The sequence below is a fragment of the Megalops cyprinoides genome, chromosome 18 (genome assembly GCF_013368585.1).
Source record: "Megalops cyprinoides isolate fMegCyp1 chromosome 18, fMegCyp1.pri, whole genome shotgun sequence".
Classification (NCBI taxonomy): Eukaryota; Metazoa; Chordata; class Actinopteri; order Elopiformes; family Megalopidae; genus Megalops; species Megalops cyprinoides.
This window is the reverse complement of record NC_050600.1, coordinates 12,802,543-12,829,735: the sequence shown is the minus strand read 5'-3', so window position 1 is coordinate 12,829,735 and position 27,193 is coordinate 12,802,543. Positions and strand designations below refer to the sequence as shown.

Genomic DNA, 27,193 nt, shown 5'->3' with positions numbered 1-27,193 from the left:
CGGTGGGAAGCGCAATGGCCGGAGCAAGAAGTGGAAAGAGATGCTGAGGCTGCCCCATATCAGCCTGTGTGAGGAGCTGAGGCAGACAATAGGTATGTGTCACAGGAGCTGTGGTGATTCACCATGCTGTCTGCTTGTTCTCTGGGTTAGAGGGCAAAAGTGAGAGTTGTACCAGGTTCTACGTTGGTGAACTCTAACAGGCTTGAGTTGTGCTTTTCCATAATGGCACTGGAGCTCACAAGAGAGAAGGCTGATGGTCCGTCACCTTTTTCCATTTTCTCTTATAGGACGAAATGGGTCCACAGAGTTTTCATTTTGGAAAGGATTAATTGGACAGTGGGGAAACAGTAGATTACTGGTTTTGCACTTAAGTTCCTGCCAGTCTATTAGCCTTAGTTTCTGTAAATTCCAATTTTAATAACGCTAAAAGGATACTGAGAGACCAAGCCTCCCTATCAGGGCCCTGAGTAAGCAGCACTGGCAAAAAGTTTCTTGTATTGGTGGTCCTGCAACAGATATGGAGCAATATGTGTGTACTGGAGGTTGATGTAGGAGGGGTTCAGTCCCAGGTAGAACACAACCTGCTTTGTTCGTTTGGAATGGACCTGGTGGGGGAGATACTTTTTGTCTTGTCTGTCTAAAGCTTCGTCAAAGTACTGATGTAAGTCCAGATACTGCCATACTATAATGGGTAGCTTGCCAACAGTCATGTGTTATATGTCCACCAAGCTTACAGAATGTTATGCTGTGCCTTCATTCAAAAAAAATCTGGCTGATTCACAACCTGAAAGTACAAGTTACTTTACCTAGATCTTCATTGGCTACCTGATTTACTGCAAACTATATGGAATCTCAAAGGGCTTTAGTTTGTGGTTTGTTCTTAATAACCCACTAGGGTATTCCCTAGCCTACATTGCAAATAAGACTGTTCCTACATCAAGAAAGCACATAGAGGTTGATGGAGAAACCTGCAGCCCAATGTCTTGTGGATGTGTTTAACAGCCCTAGTGTTTTTCCAGAGTAGATCTTATGCAGAGTCTGTGTGAAGCCAGTCTAAATCTTGGGAAATGTAGCTGACATTCAGCTCTAATATAGTTAGAGGTGGTGAAATGTAGCTGTTTGAATTGAAAGGTTTAGTTTGGGGAGGTGTATCTTGGCTGGGATGCTTCTCTCATTCCTCAGTGGGGAATGTACCTCCAGAATGTGCTGGCTCTCCAAGACCAGCGCCAGAGCACCAGGATGCCTCAGCAGTGTGACATAGGGGTCTGCTTGGCCTTGTCACTTCCAACCAGGCAGGGATCTGAAAGAAGGCAAATCACAGCAGGAAACAATCAAAGGAAATATGTTTCTTTTGGAATGGCCTTGGTCTGAGTCTAGAATTCGGATTCAACTAAAGTGTGAGAGGGAGGTACAGTGAACTTGTGTCTGTGTATATGTGTGTGTGAATGTGCGTGTGTGTGTGTGTGTGCTTGCATGAGCTGCTGTTGTTGACAAATGCCACTGAGTTTGGAGACAAGGGACCAATCAAAGTACTATTTCATACAAAAGTACATATGTGAGCATGAGTTCAGAGATAGTTTGATTATAACCTTGATAGAAAATTACTCACAATATTTCAGTAACATGCGGTAATATTCAAGTAACGTCCAAACTAATAACTCTTTTTTTAACTACAACACCCCCCTAGCCCCTTAGTTTTGTACAGCTTTGATGAATATAATTATGTTTTTCCAATTTTGACCATACAGTTAAATTTTGTGTATGTGACAAAATTTGCAGTATCCTATATCAGGTCTTATATATTACAGAAAAGTTGAAAAATGACAATGACAACAAAAAACTTTTCCCATGAGCCCTCACTGTAAAGCCCTGAAGGGCAGCAGTGCCAGCCTCTTTTCCCAGGAGGGTTGGACATTTGCTCAGGCTGCTGCTCCCCGCATGGCCCTGACAGCTGACATGCTTTCAGGCTGTTATCGCAGGTTGCCTTGGAGGGAAGTGCTCCCTTATCTCTCCAGCCGAACCCAATCACGGCCACTGCCTCCCCGGGCCGTCTTCCTGTTTCTGCTGGGTCAGAGTAGGCAATGCCAGGGGCCATAGAGAGGCTCTTTCCTCCTTCCTGTCAGATCCGTGAGCGTGTCCGCCATGCTGATAGGGAATGCTTGCAACTGCCCAGAAACTCTTGACTCTCAGAACAGCTTGATGTACCAGTAGGATGATCTGTACTGACACACGGGCTATGGGTGAACCAGTGCTGAGGAGCGGCCTTATGTGTATGGAACTGCAGAACAGGTTATATTTGTCAGAATGAAACAGAATTTGAGTTATTATAGTTGAATTTCAGTACAAAGCCTGCTGTACCTTCATCAACGCTCATAAGCCTCGGCTATTGTAAAAATGTCACTTACATCATAACTGCAAATACGAGTAATTTTTTGATGGTAACTAGGTATGAAAGGGACTGAATCTGAGTTGGTCTTATGATCATTATGAAAATCACAGAATCTGCAGGCACTATGAGAGCTCTGAATTTAATTCACAGAAGCACTGACATTAACTTGAACCACAATATGTTCTTAAAACCAGCTTGGGAAAGTTTTACATGGGGAGTATTCAGGTGAGCTGAGCTAACATATATTAATCATAGATAAAACTGAGGTATCACAAGTGGGACAGCAGAATTGGTACCTGAGTGCTTCAACTTCTGTGTTCCTATTTCCTAGGTAATGTCAGTATTTGATAGTAAGTTGTTGATGTTTCAATCAAGGCTTGTCTTCAGTGTGCTGAAGCAGTTTCCACATTTAGAAATGTCCTTTTTTAGTTTCTGAGCGACATGTTTGTTTATACTGTACATTTAGCTATTGTCAGCTGAAGTGAGACTTGGAACAGTGGCAGAGTCCCCCGCCCCACTGAATGCAGGACTTCTGTGGCACATACTTGTGCACCAGGGAGGAATGGGCTCTGCCCTCTTTTTAAAAGACGCTTGGAAAAAAAAAGCCTGTCATTAAAGTGGGCCCAACCTGCTAAGTGCATACATGCTATATGGAGTAGCTGCTGGAGCTCAGGAGCCCTGTACTCAAGCAGGTTGTTGAGAGTCTTCTGTAGCCAGGACAGAGTTCTTGTCCCTGAAAGCTGTGTTTTCAGAGCTGTGCTGTGATGGCCTTCCGTTCAGAAGGTGGCTTCTGTCTGAACCTCATAGTCTCTTTAACCTAAAGTGATTTCCTGCCTTTAAAATAACACTCTTATCGCCAGCCTCATAGTGACAGATTGTTATGCATCCACTTCAGAATATGGCAACGAGCTTGTCTGTGTTTCTGCTCTGTCTGTATATGTGAAGCCGTGTCTGAGTGAAAGGTTGATGAGGGAGGGGGTTGACTCCCTTGTGGAATTGCTTTTGCACACAAGGAACGGACCAGCTGGAGGAGAACCTCCTTATCTTGTTATTCTAAAGCTTCCATAAAGTACTGACGTAAGTGCAGACGACTGCCGTGCCACACATGTTGCGAGGAGAAAGGGTAACTTCCCCATTGAGCAATCTCGGGTACTGGCACCAGCAGGCATTGATGATCTCATGATGTTTTTTGACTTGTCTGAAAACAGCCTGCAATTGCAGGTTGAGTGCTTTGTCCTAGCTTGACTACTTTTGCGTATTAATAACAAAATATATTAAACCTCAAATGGCTGTAGTTTGTAGATTTTCCCTATTAACCCACAGCATTCTCTTGTCTACAATGCAAATAAGGCCCTTTACACCGTAAGAAAGCACACTGAGGTTGATGGATTAACCTGCTGCCCAAATGCTTTGTGGATGTTTTTCCACAGTCCTGGTGTTTTTCCAGAGCAGATCTTTAGATCTTTCGACTCCTGCTGAAGCCAGTCTAAATCTTGGGAGATGTAGCTGACATTCAGCTCTAATATAGTTAGAGGTGGTGAAATGTCGCTGTTTGAATTGGTCTAGTTTGTGGAGGTGTATCTTGGCTGGGATAAGTCTCTGTTTCCTCAGTGGGAGATGTACCTCCAGACTTAATACACTTGGCTCTCCAAGAGCAGCTCCAGAGCACCAGAAGGCCTCTGCAGTGTGACATGGGGGTCTGCTTGGCCTTGTCACTTCCAGCCAGGCAGGGATCTGAAAGAAGCAAATCACAGCAGGAAACAATCAAAAGGAAATATGTTTCTTTTGGAATGGCCTTGGTCTGAGTCTGGACCTCTGTTTTGTCTTAAGTATGAGTGGGGGGTATAGTAAAAGAGTGTGCTTGATTTTCTCCGTGCGTGTGCGTATGTGTGTGTGTGTGTGTGTTTGTGTGTGTGTGTGTGTGTGTGTGTTTGTGTGTGTGTGTGTGTGTGTGTTTGTATGTTTGTGTGTGTGCATGCATGTGTGTGTGAGTGTGTGTGTGAGAGAGAGCAAGAGAGAATCTCAGAAATGTGCTTTTACATGTGTGTGCGCAGTTATCTGGACATTAAGATCCAGCGGCCTCTGCAGTGCCTGCTGGAATGCAGCTGTAAGCCGGCTTGATTCTCCCAGGAAAAGAGCTGGAGGAAGGCCAGGACAACATGTGCACCAGCAGTGTAGATACAGGCTGGGAGGTCTACACAATAGAGATGGACACACGAACGCACGGACACATACACACTGCTGATGAAATAAGACACTTTACTCACCCTTGACAAATGTCTTTAATTTGATTAAATGGGTCTCAAATATATTTACCTTATTGTTTTTGTATTTTAGATTAAAATCCACAGGCTCGAGGTTATTTTAGAGAAGCACTGAACAAACCAGCTGTAGGTAATGGCAGGCAATCCCATCAGAAATCCTCTCAAAAACAGCCAAAATATGCTTCCTGTAACATTCCAACAAGTCAGGCATAATGCTTTTGACAAACTAACATAACATAAATGTAGGTAGGGTGAGGCCTGTGTGCCACTAAATCTACTTAATTGCATAGAATGACTTTAAGTCAAGGCTCCGTCCTTCTGTCTCAGAGCTAACACACGGCTCTAAAACGGTACGGTATCCAGAAGGTGACGGCCGGTGGGAGGCCGGCAGGCAGCAGTGCTCCATGTCATTGCGGAGGGCAAGGTTACGATATGCTGAGATATACAGTAACAGCCGTGCGCCGGCGGAGAAGAATGTGGTGCACGGTGAGGCTGATGACGCACGGGCTCCCGTCATTAACAAGGACGTGCGCCTCCCTCCGAGGGCATGAGGCAGCGGGGGGGCGGGGGGGGGGGAATGCAGCCTTCCCTGCCCTGTTTCAGTGGCCTGCTCCGGCACAGACCCAGGGTGCTGCGTCCGCTGGAGCCCAGAGGAGGTGGAGGGCGGGGACTGCGAGAGCTTTATTTTCTTAATCTGAGGCGGAGGTGCGTGGTATTCTTTGAAGGGGTTTAACTTCACCCCGCTGCCTCTCAAGAAAAACACTGGGCCTCCGGCCTGTTTTGTTAGATGTGGTTCACTGGCTGTTGCTGCGCCTGCCCTTCACTGCCCTGCTCACAGCTATGAAGTCATGAAATTCAGCAAGTGCTTTTTCCAGGCTGGGGGAGAGTAGTGGCATTAGTCAAATGGCAGGAAGTCATGGAAAAGCCATAGAATTTGATGCCAGGTTCAAAGATCAGAACCAATGTACAATGAAATTAGTTTTTTTTTTTTTTTTTGCCCCATGGTGGAAACGTCATTTTGAAGTGCTGTATGACATGTCAGGTTTTTGTAAAACTCTGGTGTTAAGCTCACACTTTTTATGAGCCCTATGCATGTACTATTCTGTAGCGAGTCAGACATGTTTCAAATGTTTTTTTTTTCATGAGCACTGCCATGTCCTATGACCTTTCTGTGATGGTAATGCTCATATTATTCTCAGATCATTTGTACCTCATTTCTGACATGTCAGATAAAAGATTGGATTAAAATTGTATTTTCTGTGAGTATTAGTACTTTTAGAGAAGGATATTGAATGCCAATTTTTGAAGTATGTACATTTACAATGGTATCATGGTAATTCTTATATTCTTATATATAAGGTAAATCATGAATTTCCCAGGTATATTTATTAGGGATTTCCAATTTTTCATTATGTACAGACAACTATGAGTGTGTTTTTAGAATGGATGGGAGAATGGTTAGGTTTTTTGTAGGATGGATGTAATCATTCTTAGAATATGTACTGCGAGAATCATTGTCTGATGTGTATGCTATCTGACCAATTTAATGCTGAATAACCTCAGAATCTGTGTGTTTGTGTGTATGTGTGTGTGTGTGTGTGTCTCCAAGCAACAGTGAATGCACTAGCAACAATTCACTTTACTAGTGAATGCACTAGCTAATTCACAACAGTGAATATATATATATTTTACAAAATTTGTTTGACGAAAGATATATAGGTATATGCAGACAGAACCAATATAAATACCACATAACTTTTATCATTGATGCTTTCAGAAATATCTCCCAGTTTGTCAGTTTGAGTGCCTTGAAAAGCCAAAACCTAACGTTTTGTGTCTTACTTTTTGTGAGACATTTTTGCAGTCCTGTGTACAGGAAGCTTGTGGTTGGGGGAGGGAGGGTGGAGTGGTATTGCCCTCGTGTGCACTCCCCGCAAACCATATCAGCAGTGGGTCCACATGCATCATGCTACTTTCATGTGCTCTTGTTTTTACGTCCAAAAAGCCTCCGCTGAGTCATCAGTAGGTTTCACATAGCTTTTCTGACAGGACACTCAACAAAGTAAACATGCGGGACCTGTATTGAAACCAGCATCTGTGCTGCATATTTCACACTTCATGCTTAATCTGCATGATGAACTTAGTTATGTGTGGGCACAAATAATATGAGAGAAGAGCAAGTCTGTTATATCTCAAATTATTATTGATGGTTCCTCGATCCATTGACCATTCCCTGAGGAGCACATTCCTAGACATCTTCTTTCTGAAGACCTGGCATTATCAGCACCTGTCCCAATCCTGGCGGATAATTTTAGTGTTTTTTGATGTGTATTTTTTTGTCAAACAATCTCTTTGGTATGGGAGGGCGTTGCAGGAAACATTGCATGTACTTTGCATGGACTCAACGTCACGTGTCATGTGCTGAGTGACATAAGGGCTGTATGTCACCGTCTTGGTGGCTGTGTTAGTTTCTTGAAGAATGGAGCTGGTCAGTTGAGGTAGGGGGCCCTGTAACAGGCCTCACTGAACTATTTTTACTCTTTTTATTACTCCCTGTGGGTTTTCCTGTTCTCGTGTTTGTCGTGTACATACACAAATGTCCACTGGCTGTTTTGTACAGAGCCAGGCTAGGCGTGTGACACAGTGTAGAGGGATAGAAATTTACTGTCACATCCCTGTTGCTCCGGATGCTGAATGGCAGTCAGAAATCACGAAATTTCAGAATGAGAGAGTGTGGTTGCCTTAACACAAACCTCGGTTTCAGAATATTTTTTTGTTCTAAAACAGACTGACCTGCCACAATCTGAACCAGGTTTGTGTGGTTATACAGCATTATGCTATGAAATGCTTGTGGATTTTGTCAGGACTTGAGCTGACACATAATCAGATAATCCACATTACCAGTGAGGCATGTTTTTCTGCACAAAATATGTGTTCAGTCTTTTCCTTTGATGTCTGTATAACAGTACTTGTCATTCTTTTTCTTTGACATCACTGTAAAGTGGCTCTTGTCATATTGGTGAAGTTCTCATGTACAAACTGCACTCTCATGACCAGCTTTGCCTTGCTTGCCTAATGCAGTTACACTTCGTGCAACCATTTGTTTTCAATTTTCAGTTCTTTGAATTCATTGGTTGACATGAATAATGTCACTGTTACCAGATATAACATCTGTCTGAGACCAGATACTAAGTCCAAAATGTGTGTGCACCCAGAATGTCATGCAGGTCTCCCCCTACAACCAGTTATGCTAATTAAATGGTGGAGAATCTATTTCTGTGTCATGATGCATAGGAAAACACATTCCCAAATGTAAGATACTTTTTTAACTGAGAGGGCAGAAGTGAATTGTAGTATTGAGATCTGTAGGCTGCTGATCACAAGGCTATCTCTGTCTTTTTCATGGCATGGAACTTCAGGCAGACTAGGATAAGTAGTGTTGAACGACGTCCATGGTGTTCTCATTGTATCAACATGCCTGAGAACCAGAAATTTCATGAAATGTGAGGTGAAAGGGTAGCACGTCTGAAATGTATTACAAGGACAAGGACTCCCAACAGTCCCAGAAAAATTGGTTGATGGTCAAAATCTTCATCACACTGATCCTGTTAGTTTCTCTGAATCTAGACACATGTATTGATGATCTAGGGTGTTGTCTGAACACTTGTATCTACACTACTAGCTGTGAAGTCATAATAAAAATGAAGAGGCTCATCAGCTATACAGTAAATTAGTATCAGGACACAGATGAATAATTCAGGATTACCAACAGAAATGCTTTAGAGGCTCATGGCTGTCATTTCTGGTTGTCCATTTTGCCATTTCTATCAAATTGTGCTCAGGTAGAGATGACTCTATAGACAATAGTTGTCTCCTATGGGATTGAGCTTTGTGTTTCTGCTGTGGAAGCTGTGCTGCACTGTTGAAGCCCTCTCTTCTCTCCCCTTAGAAAGGGATTACGCCAGCCTGTGCGAGAAGCAGCCCATCGGTCGTCTCCTCTTCCGGCAGTTCTGCGACACGCGGCCGGAGCTCAAGCGCTGCATCGAGTTCCTAGACGCTGTGGTAAGGTCTTTTCCTTTGACCTCATCGAGGCACTTCCTGTGCCAGGGGCTGGGGGTGGGGAGCCGCATCTGGACCGGGAGCCCCCCCCCCCTCCGCGGGAGTTAAGCTGAACCGGCACACAGACAGGGCCCTGCTCCATTATGTCAAAAACCACGTCAGAGCTGAGTCCAGGAAAGCCAGTCAGGGGAACAATGGGCAGGTTTGTGCTGGCCCTGCAGGCGTCTGGAAAAAGTCCCTGTTTAATACATTCTAAAATATACATTATTAAATTATACAAGACGCTGACAACTTAGGAAAGCTACCGTATTTACGGCACAAAATGTTTCTTTCCATTCGTGTTTTAGTTTATGTTTTGACTACTGGGTTTGTTAACAACCTCCATGAAAGATTCTCTCCTCAGCCTATGAAATGGGAATAAAACTTGAATGCTGTCAAACTTTGCTCCCTCCTTTGTGGAAAATACAACATACCCCCAGGTTAAGCTTTTACGTTCTTGTTGCTTTTTTTTTTTTTTTTCTGCACCATTCCAGCTTGCCGCCTTCTCAAAGTTTTCCCTTTATGTCGATTGAGCATAGGAATTGGAGAGGAGAACCCTGGGAGGTTGGAAGTGTGGCCAAGTCAGGAGTTTTTGGGAAAGACCAGTGCTGAGTTTTCATAATCTGACATATCTCTGCTTTGTCTGGTATATTTTGTGGTAAATCATGTTGGAGGTATTTTGGTAAGTCTGCCATTTTGGCCTGCATCGTTAGTCTGTATTGTTAGTTTAAGACATTAGCTCTGAATTTCAGTCCAGCAGTTTATCAGTCTGCTGCTCTTATTCATGTCTGCTATGTTTTTCCAGAACTGATTCATATTCCCAGTGTGTCCAGTATTTATTGGTTCCTGTCTGCTATCCCTCTGGTCCTCCTCTGTTTTCTCCATTGGTGTTCCTAGCTGCCGTGGAGCATGGGAAATTAACTGTGCTGTTGCATTGTAATAGGCATCTGCGACCTGAGTAGTTGTTCCACTTAGCATGTACCTGTCATCTCTTTCCTTTCCATCATCATGGTCTGTGGCATCTCATCACATACTTTCCTCATGTTAGGATGAGGTGATGTGAGGATAGCATTGCTTACTGGTCATGTGCCATGCCTTACAGCATGTCTGGTACCAGCTGTGCTTCAAACTGAGATAATATATGCACAAAAGCCAAGCATACAAAAACACTAGGTGGTTCATCCACTCAATTAGTGCTCAGTAGGTGTTTCTCATTGAAATTCAAGGATTGTTTGACTGACACATTGGTTTTCCCAAACATAACATTGAATAGTGACTGCTTCTTAATATTGTGCACATTGAAATTCTGCTTATTACAAACCTAAAGATTCAGGATGATGTTTCTGAGGTTATTGTACTGGATATATGGATCCTACAGCCAAGATTTATCACTGAAAATCAGGCCATAATGCCAGGCAAGATGTAACCACCTGTATTAGTCACCACTGACAAACATGGCACTACAGTGTCATTACACAGTCAATACAGTCACCTGGACACTTCTGAATTGCACACTGATTTATGATTGGTTAGAGAATAAGGGACAAGTTGTTAACAAGCAACATTTCTTCTTACGATTATGATGATCTGTGCATGGTTATTTCAATTAGTCTATGGTAACGAAATGTGTTTGGCAAGATGAGGAGGCACATGTAGCTGATATAAAAGGGGAATTTAATGGGAAAGGAGGATACAAAGATCGAGCGAGAGAATGAGACTGGGGGTATGTCTTGGTCAATTCACGCCCACAAAACAAAGGCGTGGATATCAACCAAAGAGAAATGAAAACTGGCTCTATGCTCTAGTACCTGAGGATGCCTGTGTATTCTGGCTTCCCTGTGTCCTCTGTACCTTCCACTGCAATGAAATGGGAATACCATATGCTGCACAGAGCGTGGCTCTCACCAACGTGGCTTAATAACAAGCCATTAGCTGAGAGTGGTGGGTATTTTTAGAGGACACTAACGTCAGGTCTCTGTCTTCCACAGGCGGGGTATGAGGTGGCGCCAGACGAGAAGAGGAGAGACTGTGGCTTGAATGTTTTAGACACATACTTCAATGGGGTAAATATCAATTCCTCTCTGATGAGCCCCCTTTGCCGTAAGGCCTCTCAAATAAAAGGCTCTTTTTTCTATTTCTAATTGCCCGAAGGTGGTATGACAATATTCTCCCACAGCATACAATTTATTTAGCGGTCAGTTAACAATAATAATAGTTCTTTAAGGGTTCGTTCTGAAGCCAACAGAAAGTTCTGTTATCACGTTGTGATTAATGTTTTGTCCCAGGAGGATTGACGTAGCGTGTAAACTTCTAAAGGCTCAGGCGCCGGTGCGGCCAGCCTGAGGAACGGGCCCCGCGTCAGTGTGCCGTCTTCACTGCCTCGTCTGTTCCCAGGGCCACCTCCACCTCTCGCTGTGTTTTCAGCTGTGCGGCTCGCTCGGAGAACAGAGAAAGGGAGAGATTTATTTGTGTTTTTGTTTTTCCCTGTTTTTAAAAGTCGACGGCCCATTTACCAGAAATACCTCAGGACGTAGTAGCAGAGTGCCGGGACAAACTGGAGCAGAGTCCCTGCAAAGAGCTCTTCAAGGAGTGCACCAGGTAGGTTTATGCGTCAGTCAACCAGGACCAAATAGCCAGAATGGGAGTGTAGGAAGTACTGAATGAAACAAATGTTTCAAGCAATGCCTGTACTGTTGGTAGGGGATAGGCATTGCTTGATACATTTGTCTCTTTCAGTACTTCCTACAGCAGAATTGTACTGACACTTGAAATAACCTATGTTTTACCACTTGAGTTATAGGATGCCAGCTGGGGTAGTTTGTTTGGATTTTGTAAAGCTAAAGTAGGGGCAATGCATTTTATGAGTGGAATTAATCTGAAATTAAAAGTAAACTTCTAAGCAGCCTACAATTGTAATATGTGTTGTCATTAGTGGATGACATCCCTCCTATACCCATGGCAGACACCACCACCAACCTGTAGCAATTTAATTCCACTGGTGCTAAAAGCCATGCCCTCAAAACAGGTCTGCGGCCAGCTGCTTCATTCACAAAACTTATTCTGCGGCTCCTGTCAGGATGTTAGTGTGTGGCTCCTCTCCAGGGACACAGAGAAAGCAGTGGGATGAATAGAATGCATTGTTTGGCCTGAGCCAGATACTGGGGGTGTGCTGTGGACTGTGCTAGGCAGTGGCAGTACCAGTGGGCCAGCAGGACTGCAGCGGGCACTGGCTGTTCTTCTTACTGGTTGCTGAGTGGTGCTCAGGCACCTGTGGAGGTGTATGAAGACAACACTGTGGCCATGTTTGTCCAGGTTGTTCGAGGCCAGCATCTTTCCAGCCTGCATGGGTTATGGTGAGAGGGAAGGAAGTGGAATTCAGTTCCTCCTTGTGGGCTGTACATAGCAACAGATGCTTTTGCCTGCACACATTCAAACCACTGATCAGGAGTGTTAGTTCTAGTGTAAGGCAGGTGCTAAGGCACCTGCTAACATTTTTTCTTTGAGGTGATGCCAGGATCTCACAGCTACACAGCATTTTCTATACTATTATTCATTGACTGTTGAGACGATTGTTTTGTTTCCTGCACCACTGAAGCTGTGGCAGGTTGAAATGTGCTGTTACTTAAATTTGTCCATACGCAATTGTTACAGCTGCAGCTGACTTACGTGACTTGAACAGCTGCAGCAGATGAGGATATATAGAGAAAATAGCTGTCCTGTCAAAATGTAAAAGTGAGTCAGTGAGGAATAACTTTGATAAAGCTTTAACATTAGAAATGTAACATTAGCAGGGTTAAACAGCCATCTCAGGTATGATAAGCACATACCTGCTTGATGAGCTTATGTTGATGCTGACAGCCTCTATGCCAAACAGGGCAGCATGGATACACTGGTTCTTTTCTAAGCATAGGTTTTAGTTGTTCTGCCAGATGGAAAAGCCACGGTGTACAGTATGTCCCAGCATCATTTCACCTTTGTATGATTCACACCCTCTCTCCAGCACTCACACACTCACACACTCGCACATAGCAGCTCTGAACGCTGTCTCATACAGGTGAGGTTATAGGTACTGTTAGGATTAGCATTTTAACAGGATCATTGTTAAATTGTTCAAGCTAATGAATCATGCAGGAGCTTGAGGAGAAGCTCGTCCTGTTATTAGATCAGGTGGCATTGTGTGTTTCCGTATGTGAAGACTCGGAAGGGGAAAAATTGGAAAAAAAAAAATTGAAATCATTTGACAGCACAGGTGACGGGTTAACAGGACCGTGTACATGCAGTGGCTGGTGAAGAGAGTTCAACCCCTCCGCATGCAGTACACGTACAGCAAAAGTAAAACACTCCTGTGAGCATTCAGACTGATGTAGGATCACCTTCAATTTCACATCAAAAAGTTGTCTTTGCATGTATACATGCATCTCATTTACAGCCACTATGCTGTCGCGAGACATAAATCTGCATTTACAAAATCTGTAAAATAATCTGTTAATCCACTGGGCCTTCATTTCTAGACAACTGGTGTCTTAACTCATAAATGGATGGTTGTGTTTAGACCACAGGGAAGTGTGATGTGTCAGTTCCCAGGTGATCTTTGGTGAATAATATGGTAACCAATAGTGACCACAATATGGTGGTGGCTGGTTGGTATATTGTACCAAACAACTGCCACCCCTCCTCAGAGTAGAGCAACCCCAAACCTGAAATTTATTGTTGTCCTCTTTTCACATTACACTATTAAAATCGCATTTATAAGAACAGTAACGACTCAGACTGGAACACATAAACAGCTAATGAGGGAATTAAAACAAGGCTGTTCAAAATACTTTTGACTACAGGTCTTGGGGAATTAAAACCACTGGCTGGAGGTGAGGGAGTGAACAGAAGCTTTCCATACGCTGTGTCCAGAGGTGCTGTGTGAAGCGGGGTCCCACTGGGACCTGTGCATCAGCGAGCGGCCAGTTGGACACGGCGATGGAATTCAATCTTCTGTCGTCTCCCTCCGTGGCCTCTTTTATTTAACCGTGGCAACACTGGCCGGTTTTGTTATAACGAGAGAGCAGACGTCCCGTGACATTTTCTAACATGTTTGTGGTCTGCAGCGCTGCGAGTTGTGCCAAGACTATTTTTTCTTGAAGTTGTTATTTCTCTGACACTTTTATCCCAATTTCCTGGGTCATTTATCAGCCAGAGAGAGGGCGCTTTGTATGTCGAAAACCCTTCTCCGACTCTGTTAAATATCTCTGCTGGCCTCGGAAATGGACTGCTTACTCGTATTACGGAGATCTTTACTTCTGGGATACAAACATAACCCTTCACTCGCCACACTCCTGCCTTAGGACTTAGGGCATGTTTCTACTTTCACCTCTCTCATTTCTTAAAGCCTTTGATGGTTCTTCTTTACCAGCCTCCCTGCCTTTGGTCATGCTGCGACTCTACACTTCTTATATCTAGACTGTCCCAGCTCTCTGCCTCACACCTGAGCCCAGGCTCCTCTCCTCAAGGTCCAGCCAGTGGAACAGGCTGTGCTGGTTCATAATTACAGTCCCTGCTTCCTGAACGCCAAATAATTACTGTTAGATCATCAAACAATACCTGTGTTGATATGTCAGTTTACCACCAGTTAATTTTGTCCCAAATATTTGTCACAGGAGCACATTGTTTGGCCTTTCTGTTTGCAATTTTCAGTACATTATTGTTAAGGCTTAAAATACCCACAACTGGAAAAGCCATGTGCTGCAAGGAGGGTCAAAGGGAAATGTTATTGTACATCCCCTGCCTCCATTGTATTGCCTTTGGGGAATTCCAGGCTCTTAAGTATTGCCTAGAGGCCTGGAGGTGTTTTCTTAAATGCCTTCAATCAAAAAGACCGTGTTGCTAAGCCAGGACAAGCAACATAGAGACAATATGTGTATTATTTCCTGTACATGTTTTTTGTACTATAGGGCAATATAGTGTAGTGTTGTTGTGTATTATTCATAGAGGCAGTGTGTGCCATATACCATATACCTGTTTTTGGTATTATAGTGCAATGTAGTGTAGTGTTATTGTGTTACATTCTAATTCTCAGACCACACTGCTGAGCCACACCTATTGCTTGTATGCTCCAATAAAAAGGTAACAGAGGAAATCAAATGTAACATGCAATCCTCTATCCATCAAGTCTGCCCCTCCACTTCTCCATCTTCCTTACTTGCTCTCCCCCTCTCACTCTCTCTTTTTCCTTTTCCCTCTTTTGCTGTCCTGTTTGTTTCTCTGCCACTTTGCCCCCCATTCTTTCACTTCTTCATTTACTCTTTCTCTCTCTCTCTCTCTCCCCTCTCCGATACTGTTTTGAGGTTTTTGAGTCATCCCCCCACTGTCAGCCGTCTCTCGTCAGGCTCCGTTTGGTCCGTTTCCTGTTCCTCTCAATGTGAGCCTCTCTATTTTAGCACCTCTGCGAGGTCAAAAGGACATGTGGGCAGAAGGGCCAGCAGGCCGGGAAACGGCACGTATAGGAAGCTCTGCGGGTAGAGGCATGGGCTCGAGGCATGCGCCATTACCACGGTGCTCCACAAATTACCCTGTTTCTTCCCTTAATCCTGGGCAGCAGCCACAGCTGTCGGTCGGAGATCCAAAACCCACTTTCTCCATTCCAACAGGAGAGAGAGCAAACATTCTCCCCACTAAGCCCCTGGTGTATCCTGCCTTTGTTCTGACACTCACACGCCTCGCACACCAGCTCTCTCCAAACTGTTTCATTCTTTCACGGCCCTTGATTATACATGCATTCATGGAATATTTAAAAAGGACTGTAAGTCATAATGCAGATGGTCTGGCAGACCTGGAGAGAACTGATCTTGGCAGAAATTTCTCCCTGTGAATAGCATCCAGTTTGCATGTTTTTATTGAAGACAACTGTTCCATGTGGCTGGGGGTTGTTTTTGTGTGTGTGTGTATTTACAGATTTCATATAAATATTATTCCAGCTTATTAATGTATTCTATTCTGTGTCTAACACATGAAGTGGTAATATTGCATAAGAATAGTTCCAGTTGGAAAGATACAATATAAAGTGTAGCAAAGCATTTAGAAGTTTACTATTAAAGCTGTATATTATTCAATATTTCCTCTTACACTCTGTTGTAAGGCCTTCTGTTCCAACCAAATGACAGAGAAAGAATGAATTTCAAGGGTACTCCCAGTTAGCAAGGTAATAACTCAAACACTGCTTCAGACCTGGGTCTTCTCCCCTGTGTCTGGGATGTAAAGCAAGGTGTGATTGAGATTTGAGTGAAGAACGAGGTATAACATGTGGAGCCTGTAGCAGTGACACACTAAAGGTCTGAAACTGAAAGCCGAGCCCGACCTGACCAATGAGGGGGGAACATCGCATTATATACGGAATAAAGTCTGTACGAGTAAACAAATACAAATTGTAAAATTCGGCCATTCCAGCCAAGCCACATCCAATCACATCCAACAGTTCAACCAACTGATCTATTGTTTTCAGGAAAATGGAGGACACTTGTGCAGAAATAAAAATCCTCCATTCAAGCTCGATCTGTTTGATAGCCTGAAAAACATTAATTCCCTTTGTGTATACTGTATGTCATTCATTCAAAATTAGATTTTAGCCAAGATTTAAGACAGCAGGGCATTCGAACCTGACATCCAGAAATGCTGAGTCTGATGCAACTCGAACCTGAGTGCTATAACAGTTATTAACCTGAACAGGTCCAAACACGAAACATGTTTCTTTGGGGCCCATTGGGTTGGGGTCGGGTTGCAGGGCTGTACGTCACACCCATCAGCGTATATGCAAGGCCCACATTCCTGACAGACAACGACACCACTTCATGTCTGATTCTTTTGATGTCATATCAAGACGGGGTTCGAGTCTTGCCCCGAAGGCTCCAAACATTTCAGGAGAGTGATCTGGAGGTATTTGTGATCAAAAGAACTTGTTAGCTTCTGGAGGTCAGTGTGGAGAAACACAGGCCAGCTCCCAGAAGGACTCACTGCCCACGCAGTATGTAGAGTCTGGTATTTGGTCGTGGGGGGGGGGGGGGGGGGGGGGGTTGGCTGGAGGGAAATGGAGGGGCGGGGTGGTTTAGCACTTCCTGTGTCACTACAAGGCCGGGCGAGCGCAGTAGCGGGAAACACCCAGGGCCATTTCATACTGGTGAGGCTGTGGCTGCGTCTGGCTGCTGAGAGGGGGGTGGGGTCCCTGTGAGGATGGGCAGGCCTCACAGTTCTACGTTTGCCGGGAACGCTCGCTTCAGCTGTCTGCATCACAGTCACTTCTGAAGCTCATTTGTGGTCTCAAAAATTCTACAGATCAGAATCCAGCCTGTTACTGAATTTTGATGATGCTAATTGCTTGTTTGTAACTGTAACTTCTTCTTTCTTGTAGCATTGCTAGATGCAAATGTTTTGGCTGATGACTAACCTCTGAGGGTAGAAATGGTGAAAGTTCCACCTGCTGATGGTTGGGGTGGTTATTTATGGCTGGACAAACACATTGTGATTTCCTGTGCCAGCATATACCATGAAATGATTATGATCTGCCTCTCTTAGACCCTCAAAAGGTTGAGAGCTAAGTTGAGGTTCTGAAGTTTGTCTCTCCGTCTTAAGGAAGCATTGTCTGCAGATGAGCTCTGGTTGAATTTCCATGTCTAATTTCTGCATTTATTTATTAGTTGGACCTCCCTTATTTGCAGTTTTTTACATTGACAGAGAAAATGAGCTTCTGAGTTTACCAGACACTGTACTTCTAAACAGTGTGAGCTCTTGCACTTGTGTATATCACATTATTCTAGGGTCAGCTACGTGCCTGCCAGACATTCACAGGACTGTTTCCTGGGTTTGTCTGCATAAATTGAATTGATTATCATTTTAAGGTTTCATAAATTTTGAAGATATGACTCAGTTTTGTACATAATGACGAAATCTTAATATTTGTCTTCTGATATCAGTAAATGTGTTGGTACTGAGGTAAACAGTGTCAGGTACATTGCCAGGAAAAGCATTATCAACAACCAGCCTATGTCTCAAATGTACTGCTTTCTCTCATTATATATCCCCCTTTTCTCAGAAAAGTGGTTCAATAGCTGTTGTATTTTTCTTACAGAATTGTTCGGGAATATCTCAGTGGAGCGCCATTTTCCTCCTATCAAGAAACAATGTATTTCTCTCGGTTTTTGCAGTGGAAGTGGTTAGAGAGGTGAGTTTGAGATTGAGGCCCATGCAGTCCACCTATGATTTACTCTATGGTACTTTGTCTCAGCATGATCATAAAAGCCATACCTGTGAAGTGAGAGTTTTCCAAAATAGATAATCCCTTGTGCTTAATACACTTATTTCACGCCAGAAAGGAAGCACAGTACTACTAGGACATTTTAGATCAAAGGTGCATGTTAGATTTATCTCAGTTGTGTCTATGATTGATTTGTATTACTGCATTAAGTATTACTCCTTGTTTTACAGGCAACCTGTAACCAAAAATACCTTCAGACATTATAGAGTACTAGGAAAAGGTGGATTTGGAGAGGTAAATATTCCATTTGCTTGTCGTCTGTGTGTCTTCCCATAATCTCCATTCGTCAAAGATGGATCTTCTTGTAATTTATTTGTAAAATTTTGTCTTAAGCCTTTGAGTTATTTTTGAGTTTCTCACCTGTGTGTCATGCTTTGTATGGGTGTTATAAAGACTCCTTCATCCTTCTGTCTGCAGGTTTGTGCCTGCCAAGTCCGGGCCACGGGTAAGATGTACGCCTGTAAAAAGCTGGAAAAGAAAAGAGTAAAGAAGAGAAAAGGTGAAGCAATGGCATTAAACGAAAAACGCATTTTAGAAAAAGTTAACAGTAGTTTTGTAGTAAGTACTATCTTTTTTAAATTCTACCCCTCTCTCTAAATATATGGACTTTGCCTTGTTTCATGCATGGAAAGCTCTCATCTTGCTTTTTAGACTGAGGAGATGCTGGGGTTTTGTGGGAATATCTTTGGGGTTCCATTAATTTGTTTTTTAAACTTCTCACACATTTAAAGTATAAAATAAGCATATGCCTTATGACCTCAGGCTGTATTCTCAAAGCATTTCCCTTTGTTCTCAGGTTAAGCTCTGATTTGAAATGTTGCTCTAATTGATTCCATAGAAAACCTCTCAAGTGCTTAGGCACGAAACCTTCTTTTCATACAGGGTCTTCATTTTTTTTGAGTTAGAGACAAGAAAATTGGCAGGCATATTTATTTAACATTTTTGGAACAGACATCTTAGTGGATGTTTGTGTTAGCATCATAATTACAGTTTGTGAAAGGTTGTTTTCATTTCCGTATGTTTGTTTTCCTCCTGCCTTTAACTGGCAACAGGTCGCTCCGCACACCTGCAGTTTGCCAATTAGATGCTGGCATTGAAGGGCTTCTTCTGCTCCAGTATACTTAATAAGCAGTCGTGAAATCTTTGAGAATGCTACCCCCATTGAGATGTCAGCTCAGAGCACGCATCTTCTCAGTCTTACAGCACTTGCCTGTCCTGATATGTGTTTCCCATTCACACTTCACGTTGCTGCTAAACACCCTGTGAGCCTATACTTTCTTTGTCTAAATTTACCTGGAACAGACCCGCATACTGTAATTCCACTGATCTCCAGTTACACTGTGTGCACAGCTGCTGGTACAAGTGACCACTCCTCAGATTCTCCCTCATGCACCGCAACAGCTCTGTTTCATAGCAACCACAACCCAACGGCATGAACAAAAAAGTCAAGTACTGTACTCTACTGTATTCAAACCTTCCACCCCCACCCTCCATCCGTCGCTGTAATTGTTTGGTGGTTGCTGTGGAGTGTTTCAGCTGGATGTGCTGTGAAATGTTACTATGAGTCCCGGGGGAGCCATCACAAGCCTGAACTGTGGCGTTTGTCTCCTTTCTTGGGCCTGTAGTCTACGTTGAGTCGCCCTAAGGTCTAAAATATATTGCAATCTGAGATTATCTGTCGTTGCATTGTTAACGGTAGTGTCTGACAGCGTCCTTGGGACATTAAACACTGATGCCACCTGCAAACACATTACGAGTGCCTCGTTTACAAAATCCTGTTCACCACTTGCGTTGTGGTTCAAGCCTGGCCTATGCCACTGCTTTGGTGGGGCTAAATTAACTAATGTGAATTACAGCTGTGTGCTTCTGTGCTTGTTTTGTGGATTTCCCTCAGGGTCGACAGTATGTCGACTGAATGTCATTTAGACCTCAATGTCAATGGTAGTCTTTGTTTGTACAGTTACAGAAAATATACATTTCTTAACAGCACTCCTAAAGAATGTTAATGACTTTACCATCAGATGACAATGTGGCGTTTCCAGTAGGCCGGGTTTACTTTTTGGTTTTGGGTCGCAAGGCGCTATCTAGTCTGTTTCTCACTGTTTGTCCTTACACACGCTTCCTGCCGAGTTCCGTGACAAGTGAGGGATTGCAATGATGAGCAGCCTCTAAACAGAGCAAGCGTCCTTGTAAGGACCCTTGTGTCACATGCGAGAGACGTCTTTGAGTGTAACAAAGGTCATAGTCACCTTGTGTTCCTCAGAAGCAGAGGTTGGAACAGATAACTTGCCACCTTCCAACATCTGTGAGAGGGGACTTCGGGCTGTCAGAGTTATGGTTATGTACAATCACAAACAGGAGATTTGTTTATATACTAGCAGTTTCACTTCCTGTTTCTGCTAGCCCACACCCTCCTCTTTTATCAGTCAGTGTTCTACCAGTACCGGTGATGCAGTGTTATATGCCTGCAGGGCCACTGCTGTGACAGTGAAATATGCCATAGATGACACACTGTACACTCAGTAACTGATCTCTTGCACTGTGCATGCACTTGCGTGCACTTTGCCATGACAGTTCCTGTTTGCCAGCTGCATCTAGCCAGAGTCTAGCCTTGCAGAACGGATCCTTTCCTAATGAAGGATCTCTTCTCTGGAGCTTTCAGCAAGCTCAAGCTGTATGAGATACATGGTGAGACCACAAGAACTGTCTGGGCTCGCTCTCCAGTCTTTCTGACTTTTTTGTGACATTCAGGATTTTTTCCTTTTACTGACAATAAACAAAGTAAAGACAATGTTGGTTTGGGTTTTTTATAAATGAGTGAAACTTTGCTGGTCTGATCTGGACTGGTCTGAACTTTGCTGGTCTGATCTGGAATTCTACTTTTTCTCCCTAGATTTGATTAGTGCACTTCTAATGAAATCTTCATATTCTGCAATATCTTTCATATTCTTGATATCCCTTGTTTGATCTAGTTCCTGACAACTTGTACTAAAATATCTGTGTGTGTGTTGAGCATCACATCACATCACATCACATCACATCACTCACTCATCTGTTGCAGCCAGTTCTTCCGCAGGTTGTCATCTCACTTCCGAACATGTCGGGGCGCCGCTTCAATGCACTGTATTTTTCTGTCTCTCTACAGGTTAGTTTAGCCTATGCCTATGAAACCAAGGATGCCCTTTGTCTAGTTTTAACAATTATGAACGGCGGAGATTTAAAGTTCCACATATACAACATGGGAAACTCAGGCTTTGACGAACAGCGGGCCATCTTCTATGCGGCCGAGATCTGCTGTGGACTAGAGGACCTGCACAGGGAGAGGATAGTTTACAGGTACAGTGATTCCCATGTCTGATGTACGGAGTCTCCTCTCTGCACCCATTCATCAGTAACACTCCTGTGGGATGTTCGCTGCTTGATTTGGCTGCCATCTTGGCTCTGCTCTGTTAAACCAGCAGGGGCGGCAGCATAGCGTATAGTAGTGGTAGGGAGCAGGACTTGTACCCTTGGGCAAGATGCTTAACCTAGAATTGCCTCAGTAAATACCAAGCTGAATAAATGGGCAACATGTAAAAACCGTAACCTACACAAGTCGCTCTGCTACATGAGCATCTGCTAAATGACATTAAAGTAATAATGTAAACTCCCAGGGCCATGTGGACTTGCACCTAGGATGTACACAGCTTTCTCCCACCATTCCACTCATGTCATGTGCAGTGTCATGGGACTGCACCCCTGTGGCCAAGGCGCCATCACTTTTAAATAGCAACGCGTCACACAGCTGTGCCCCTGGTGGTTTCAATCATTCTCCCACCCTAGGGACAGATTTTTGCATCATTTACTGTGCCGCCTTTCTTGTTGTACTACTTAATCGTTACAGCATGTGTGAAATAGTGAGCTATTGAGGTTTGTTGTCATATCTATTTATTGCAATATACAGCAGATCATCCAACATGCAAGATTACAATTCTGTGTATTCATTTTCTACCCTCAGGGACTTGAAACCTGAAAATATCCTCTTAGATGACCGTGGTAAGTCACACTGACTCTTTCTGATTATACAAAAAATGAGTAACATAAAATTGGCAATGCCTTTTAACCCACAGACATTTGCATCTGGATTATATAGCTGTAGCTAAGACTTTTCCTCTAGATAGCCATGGTTAGCTTAGTTTGAACTCGGCATGTCAGTGAGGCTGAAAATGCTTCATGAGCTTTGCTATTAGAAGGAGCTGTGATAAGGCGGGTGCATCTACGTACAACTACTAAACCAAATACCTGCAGGTCATGGTATCCCCACACATCAGTATGCTTCATACAGTCAGAGTGGCCACAGTGCAGGACTGCGGAAAGCTGTGCTTGTTAACCCTCTCCTCTCCGCCTTCCCCAGGACACATCCGAATCTCTGACCTGGGGCTGGCAGTGCAGATTCCAGAGGGCGAGACGATACGAGGGAGGGTGGGCACTGTGGGATACATGGGTGAGTCCCGCATCAGTTTGTTTTAGATTTTAGATCCATTTTTTGTCTGACCTTTGAGCCACATACAGTTCCACCAAGATGCCCTAAATGTGGAAATTGAAACAACAGATGACACCTGGCTGGGGATGCCATTGCAAGAGAAGCTTGAACCTGGACACATTGACTGGATCTTTTGCATAGTGCATCATTAGATAGTTCAGTTGAGAGACTCAGGAGGTTTGGACTCATTCCAAGAGGCTGTCTGCATTCCCCTATTACTGTGGACCTGTAAATGGGCTCATTGTTTGACATTGTAATTGGAGCAGTCACAAACAGTGGCCTTCTTACCCTTGGGGATTAGTGCTTTGCATCAGTTTGTAGCTGTAAACAGCACAGCATGTGGAATTGTGTTTCCATCCTACTGTACACCCCTGCATAGCTGATTACTGTTACTATTAAACTACTTTTCCTGTCAATATCAAGCATACACAATCTATGTGGTCAGTATAAAGGAGACTAAAGTGCATAAACATAGTGAGTTATCAGAAAACAGCTGATAGTCTGGCCTCATATCTGAAGTGATCATTCATGCTAGGTAGTGACCAGGTGCCTTCCAGTATTCCAGGGGTGTGACCCATCTTTTTGCCTGTCCTGCCAGCTCCCGAGGTGATCCAGAACGAGAGCTACACCTTCAGCCCGGACTGGTGGGGCCTGGGCTGCCTGATCTTCGAGATGATCCAGGGCCAGTCCCCTTTCCGCCGCCGCAAGGAGCGCGTCAAGCGGGAGGAGGTGGACCGGCGGGTGCGCGAGGACCTGGAGGAGTACTCCGACAAATTCTCCGAGGAGGCCAAGGACATCTGCAGGATGGTGAATTCGGAGACTCCACCGTGCCTGCTTCTCACAGTCGCACACACGCAGCTAGTGCTGAGTCATTACGCGCCACAGCCCTGCGGGACGGTCTTTGCCAGTCTCTCGCACCGTGGAAAGTATAGGCGCAGACGATGTGCGTGTCAGGTGGAGTCCTATCTTAAATCCAGGAATAGCCTTAACCATGTGGCGGTGTGGAAACCAGTTTTAACTTCTGCATTTATGGAGCACCAACCACCCAGTTCCCACGTCTGACAGTGCTGAATGCTCGTGATGGGCAAGGCTGTAGAAGGGTGTTTTACTTGTCTCACATGGCACGCGCTCTGTGTTTCCTCACCCCACCATCCCCATGTTTCCTGCTTGCATAACTCCCTCCACATGGGACACTAATTCCCTGGAACAACCCATGTTCAGTACTTCAGGCCAGGAGTGGGATTAAGCAACTAATGAGATGGCAAATATGAAGAGGGAAGGATGTCATGGGAGGAAAGTCATGAAATGTTTTTTTTTTTTTTCCTCCAGGCATCAGATATGCTTATATTGCTTAATGATTAGTGGTTTAGTCTCAGTTTGTGATAAAAACCAAACACAGAGCACATGATTGTACAGCAATAGGCACACGCAGTCATGAGAGCAAATATTTATTTTCCAATTAAAGGCTACTGGGGCAATACGAGTGGAGTGGAGGCGGGGTCTGTAGACTTGTGACTAGAACATGGCTGTGGGTGGGTCCTTAGTTAACGATCTTAAACTGATGTACCCCAGTCTCTAGTTCTTTAAATGAGCTCCAGAATGTTTGGGTGGTATGTCAGCACAAAATAAGCACTGTTCTCGACAGTGCTAAAAATTGCTCTAGATAAGGGTGCCAAGATAAAAAAAAACCCCAAACCACTCACGAATGAGTGTGACACACAAGATGCTTAAAGGATGTAAAGCAGAGTAGAGCTGCTGGTTGTATTTCTTCATCTGCCACAGGTGATCTGTGGAAGTTTCACATTTGTGTCACAAGTGGAGCTTTAGGTCCTTACAGGTGCAACTCAGAGCTACTTAGTGGTGCTTTGTGCTGCATTTGAGGCCAGCCAGAGAATGAGAAGCAGCTGAGAAGAGTCTAAGCTCTATCACTGGCTTGCTCACAAAGCACTATTCTGTCTCAGCTGTTGCTAACCTTCTGCTGTCCCAACGACGGAGCTGCGCAGAAAAAGAACTAATGAGGAAGGCTGAGAGAAAATGAAATCGGTCCTCCAGGTTCCAGGAGAGGCTGGACGAGGGAAACATTTAACACTGCTCCATTTGTATGACAGGATGGAAAATGTTGACCTCTGGTGCACCACAGCCGAAGACTCTCGTGGGATTTGGTGCAACTTTTCGGTCATTGGCCTTATCTTGAGATTGGTATCAGACATTTCTTATTATAGATTTATGGTGGACCAGAGGGCAGCGCAAATGTGGCCAAAAATAAGTGTCCTTTACCCGTGCCTTTTCTCTGAATAAAAAGATTTCTGTTTCTGCAATGTTGTTGTGTAACCACAAGACCACAAAAAACACATCCTCATAAAACACTTCGCTGTTCAAATTTTCAGTAATAAAAGAGGGGAAATGTTGAACTTCAGTTGTCATAGATGCTAGAATATCTGCATACTTTCTTTTTTTTCTGCTGTTTATTGCAACATTAAATATGGTCATAATTCAATGATTTCCCAAAATGTTCTTTTGAAAGAATTCCCTAAATTCTCTCTCTTCCTTACTGGCCGTTATTGCTTCTCTGCAAGACCATCTCACAGCTTCTACTGTGACGGCATGTGAATTATCTTCGATTAGACTAGTGTTAACATTGTTTCAACAGCACTGGAAAGCAGATAAGTGAAACTATACAGGCTGTAATGCAAATGTCAGTCCCAAATGTGGCTGAGCTGATGTGGTTGCCCACTGGCATCGTAAGTGACCCCATGTCCTCTCCCTTTGGCAGTTGCTGGCCAAGGACCCCAAAGAGCGGCTGGGGTGCCAGGGTCGGGGGGCAGCAGAGGTGAAGCAGCATCGCATCTTCAAGAACATCAACTTCAAAAGGCTGGAGGCCAACATGCTGGATCCGCCCTTCATTCCTGATGTAAGTGTGGTACAACAGCAGTGTGGGGACCGCCTGCTGCTCAGATAACCTGGAAACTGATGTATTTCGGTGTGGCAAAAAACCTTTTCTCCTGTGTCACCATTTGGCTGGACTGTTACTGCCTCTGAGTTGCTATAGCCTCCTGGCCCAGGGGGAACTCCGCTCAGTTTTATTTATTGTATTTGTATTGTATTGTATTGTATTTAATTTGTTTGTGTGTGTGCGTGTGTGTGTGCCTGTGTGATCCCACAGCCACGGGCAGTCTACTGCAAAGATGTCCTAGACATCGAACAGTTTTCCACTGTCAAAGGAGTGAATCTGGATCCCACAGACGATGACTTCTACCACAAGTTTGTCACAGGAAGTGTCTCCATCCCCTGGCAAAATGAGGTACTGCACATTCAAAAAATTTGTTCATAAGAGGGATAGAGTTGACTTTATTTATTCAAATAAAACACTTCCAAGGCACATACACTCTGTTAACAAATTAACACTTCTAATATGTCCACATCTGAATTAGCAGATTTTGACAAGTGGTAATCAATGTCATAAAGGAATTATGTTCACTTGTCCATTCAACTATAAATCCATTCAGCTCATTTCTTTGAAAGTTTATGGTCTCAACGCATAGTCTTTCATATGGCATAGTCTCTATAAAACACTTATTAGCTGATATCAAAAGGATAATTTCTTTAAGGGATGTAAGAACATGATATACAGATAGTAATGAAATTTGTGTCTAGTGAGAATGCTTTAGTCTTAAACTACCACCCTTGCACTTATGCTCACAGATTATTGTACTGTTTGATTTTTAAGCTCCTTTCTTATGATTTCAATAGAGCAGCTCAGCAATTAGAGTAACAGAAAGATCTTTGAATCTCTGCCTTGATTATTGTTATCCGCAGTCATTCAAATGGGTCAGGGCTGTATGCCTATCAGTTTACAGAGAGCATGTATTATTCATGTGTAAAAGCAAAGATCCGGCTCTCATGTGTAGATGATCGAGATGGAGTGCTTCAAAGAGATCAATGTATATGAGACGGATGGAACCTTGTGTCCAGACCTGGATGTAAATAGACCCAACCCCCCACCAAAGAGAGGTTTCTTCCACAGGCTCTTCAGGAGAGAGGTGAGCACTGGCACTGAATCGGGACATAATGACGTTATTAACAATTCTTGCAGCACATTGCTTTAAGCACATATCGCTGAGGTACAGATTTAAGCAAATTGTCTGTTTTTATGTTTCTGTTTCAAAAACTTTTCTCAGTGTTGTTCATTTGTAGTCAAAAACTTTTCTCAGTTTTGTTTGTCAAAAACCTTTCTCAGGTTTGTTATGTTAGTGGTCAAACATTTCGCATTTGTTGCTGGGCAAGGACAAACACACTGAGATCAGATGGAATCAAGGCCTAAGACTTACATATGGAAGAATAAAGAGACAGAAGAGATAGTTTGCCAGCAGGTGATGATCTCGGAGGACAGGACGATGTGCAGGGGAAAAACAGTAAGCTGAACACAGGCGTTGAGCGGTTGTAAGGTTTTTCCACAGTATGGTCTGATGGTGTTTAGGCGTCTGACAGGTCAGTGTTGTGAGGCCTTAGTCTCTCCCTCAGAACACTAATAATGACATCTCCCTGTTCCCAGGTCTGTTTTAAGAGTGGCTATAGTGATGAGGAAGAGGAGCCCTCCCGAATTTAAACCACTCTGTCAGCCAAAA

At 43.8% G+C, this 27,193-nt stretch overlaps 1 protein-coding gene across 1 annotated transcript; it reads left to right on the top strand.

Moving 5' to 3' along the window:
• On the top strand, positions 1–27,193 carry LOC118793236 (G protein-coupled receptor kinase 4-like). Its single transcript, XM_036551307.1, has 15 exons — positions 1–92; positions 8,603–8,715; positions 10,740–10,814; positions 11,249–11,349; positions 17,861–17,953; positions 18,217–18,280; positions 18,464–18,604; positions 21,192–21,382; positions 22,044–22,081; positions 22,440–22,529; positions 23,167–23,375; positions 25,342–25,479; positions 25,732–25,869; positions 26,477–26,608; positions 27,121–27,193. The coding sequence occupies exons 1-15, from the start codon at positions 41–43 to the stop codon at positions 27,172–27,174; spliced, it is 1,629 nt and encodes a 542-aa protein (XP_036407200.1). The 5' UTR covers positions 1–40; the 3' UTR covers positions 27,175–27,193.

Bases quoted from the DNA above. Each gene is read 5' to 3' on its own strand.
- LOC118793236 (XM_036551307.1), top strand. From the start codon at position 41: ATGCTGAGGCTGCCCCATATCAGCCTGTGTGAGGAGCTGAGGCAGACA. The intron at 93-8,602 runs GTATGTGTCACA...CTCTCCCCTTAG, and splicing joins GGAGCTGAGGCAGACAATAG to AAAGGGATTACGCCAGCCTG. The intron at 26,609-27,120 runs GTGAGCACTGGC...CCCTGTTCCCAG, and splicing joins ACAGGCTCTTCAGGAGAGAG to GTCTGTTTTAAGAGTGGCTA.